The 984-nt window shown below is 58.1% G+C and overlaps 1 protein-coding gene across 1 annotated transcript in view; it reads right to left on the reverse strand.

The window, feature by feature from the left end:
• The window catches only part of LOC104499131 (testis-expressed sequence 264 protein-like), a gene marked incomplete at both ends in the record, with an annotated part of 7,768 nt that extends 6,953 nt beyond the window's left edge, over nt 1–815 (reverse strand). The window contains one exon of the mRNA XM_010142594.1: nt 644–815. Within this exon, the coding sequence (XP_010140896.1) occupies nt 644–815 (172 nt within the window). The remainder of the gene's footprint in view (nt 1–643) is intronic.
• Nucleotides 816–984: the final 169 nt, after the last annotated feature.

Here is a 984-nt window from a genome sequence, read left to right on the forward strand (position 1 = left end):
GCAGCCGGCTTGGCCACGCTGTCCAGCGCCCGGAAGTGCTTGGGCAGCCGGCTCCCACATCGCACAGACATGTGAGCACGTGGGCCGGCGACGGCAAGCAGCATTTCGGGTTACTATAGCACTGCTGTTCTGCGCCTACAGCCATTGTGGTCCCTTCCTGTATGAATACATCCAGGCTCCAACAGATCTCGCTGAGCAGATGCTATCGGGCAACTCCACCACCAGCTACAGCAACCTGGTATTTAAGCTCTTCACAATCCCAATATGTAACAGATGAAGATGAGACGAAGGAAGATGTATATGACAAGGAGAAAAACAAGCCCAGCTGTAATCAAAAGCTGCAAGATCCAGCTCTGCTCTGACAACGGCGGGCCAGCAGCTCGTCGGCAGCTTGGCCCTTGTCCCCACACCACAGGGGTGCCTGGGTGCTGCCTGAGGCGGTGTTGACACCTCAGTGACGAGACCCCATCTCAGCCCAGGGTGAGGGAAGAGGTATGCTGAGACTCAGTGGCTGGGCACCAGGTAGGCACAGGTCAGTCCCCCTCTGCCTGCCCAGGCAGCAGCACTGAGAGGACACAGGGTTACCGTCTTTGGGAGGCCTGATGCTGATCGATGATGGAGCCCGTGTGCAAGCCGCAGATACCTGTGATGTCTGTCTGGGCATCCTCGGCCTCAGCTGCAGCAGCCCTGCTCTTCCTCTCCAGTTCTTTCATTTCAGGCACATAGAAGTCCCCTTGGCGAGCGAGGGGACACACGAAGTAGATGCGGTCCTCCTTGTAGATCTCGATCCGGGGGTGGGCACACAGCTTCCTCTCCTGAAAGACAGCAGGTGACCACAGGTGAGGGATGTGCCCTAGCTCTCCGCCCTGGCAGCCACCCATCATGTGGACCTGCCGACCTGGCAGCATTGCAAACTGACCTGCTTTATCCATAGGCCCACCCAGCAAGGTGTGGTGGGCCATCCCAAAACAGGAGCGCTGCTTT

The sequence above is a fragment of the Buceros rhinoceros genome, unplaced genomic scaffold, assembly GCF_000710305.1.
Source record: "Buceros rhinoceros silvestris isolate BGI_N320 unplaced genomic scaffold, ASM71030v1 scaffold40588, whole genome shotgun sequence".
NCBI classification, from domain to species: Eukaryota; Metazoa; Chordata; class Aves; order Bucerotiformes; family Bucerotidae; genus Buceros; species Buceros rhinoceros.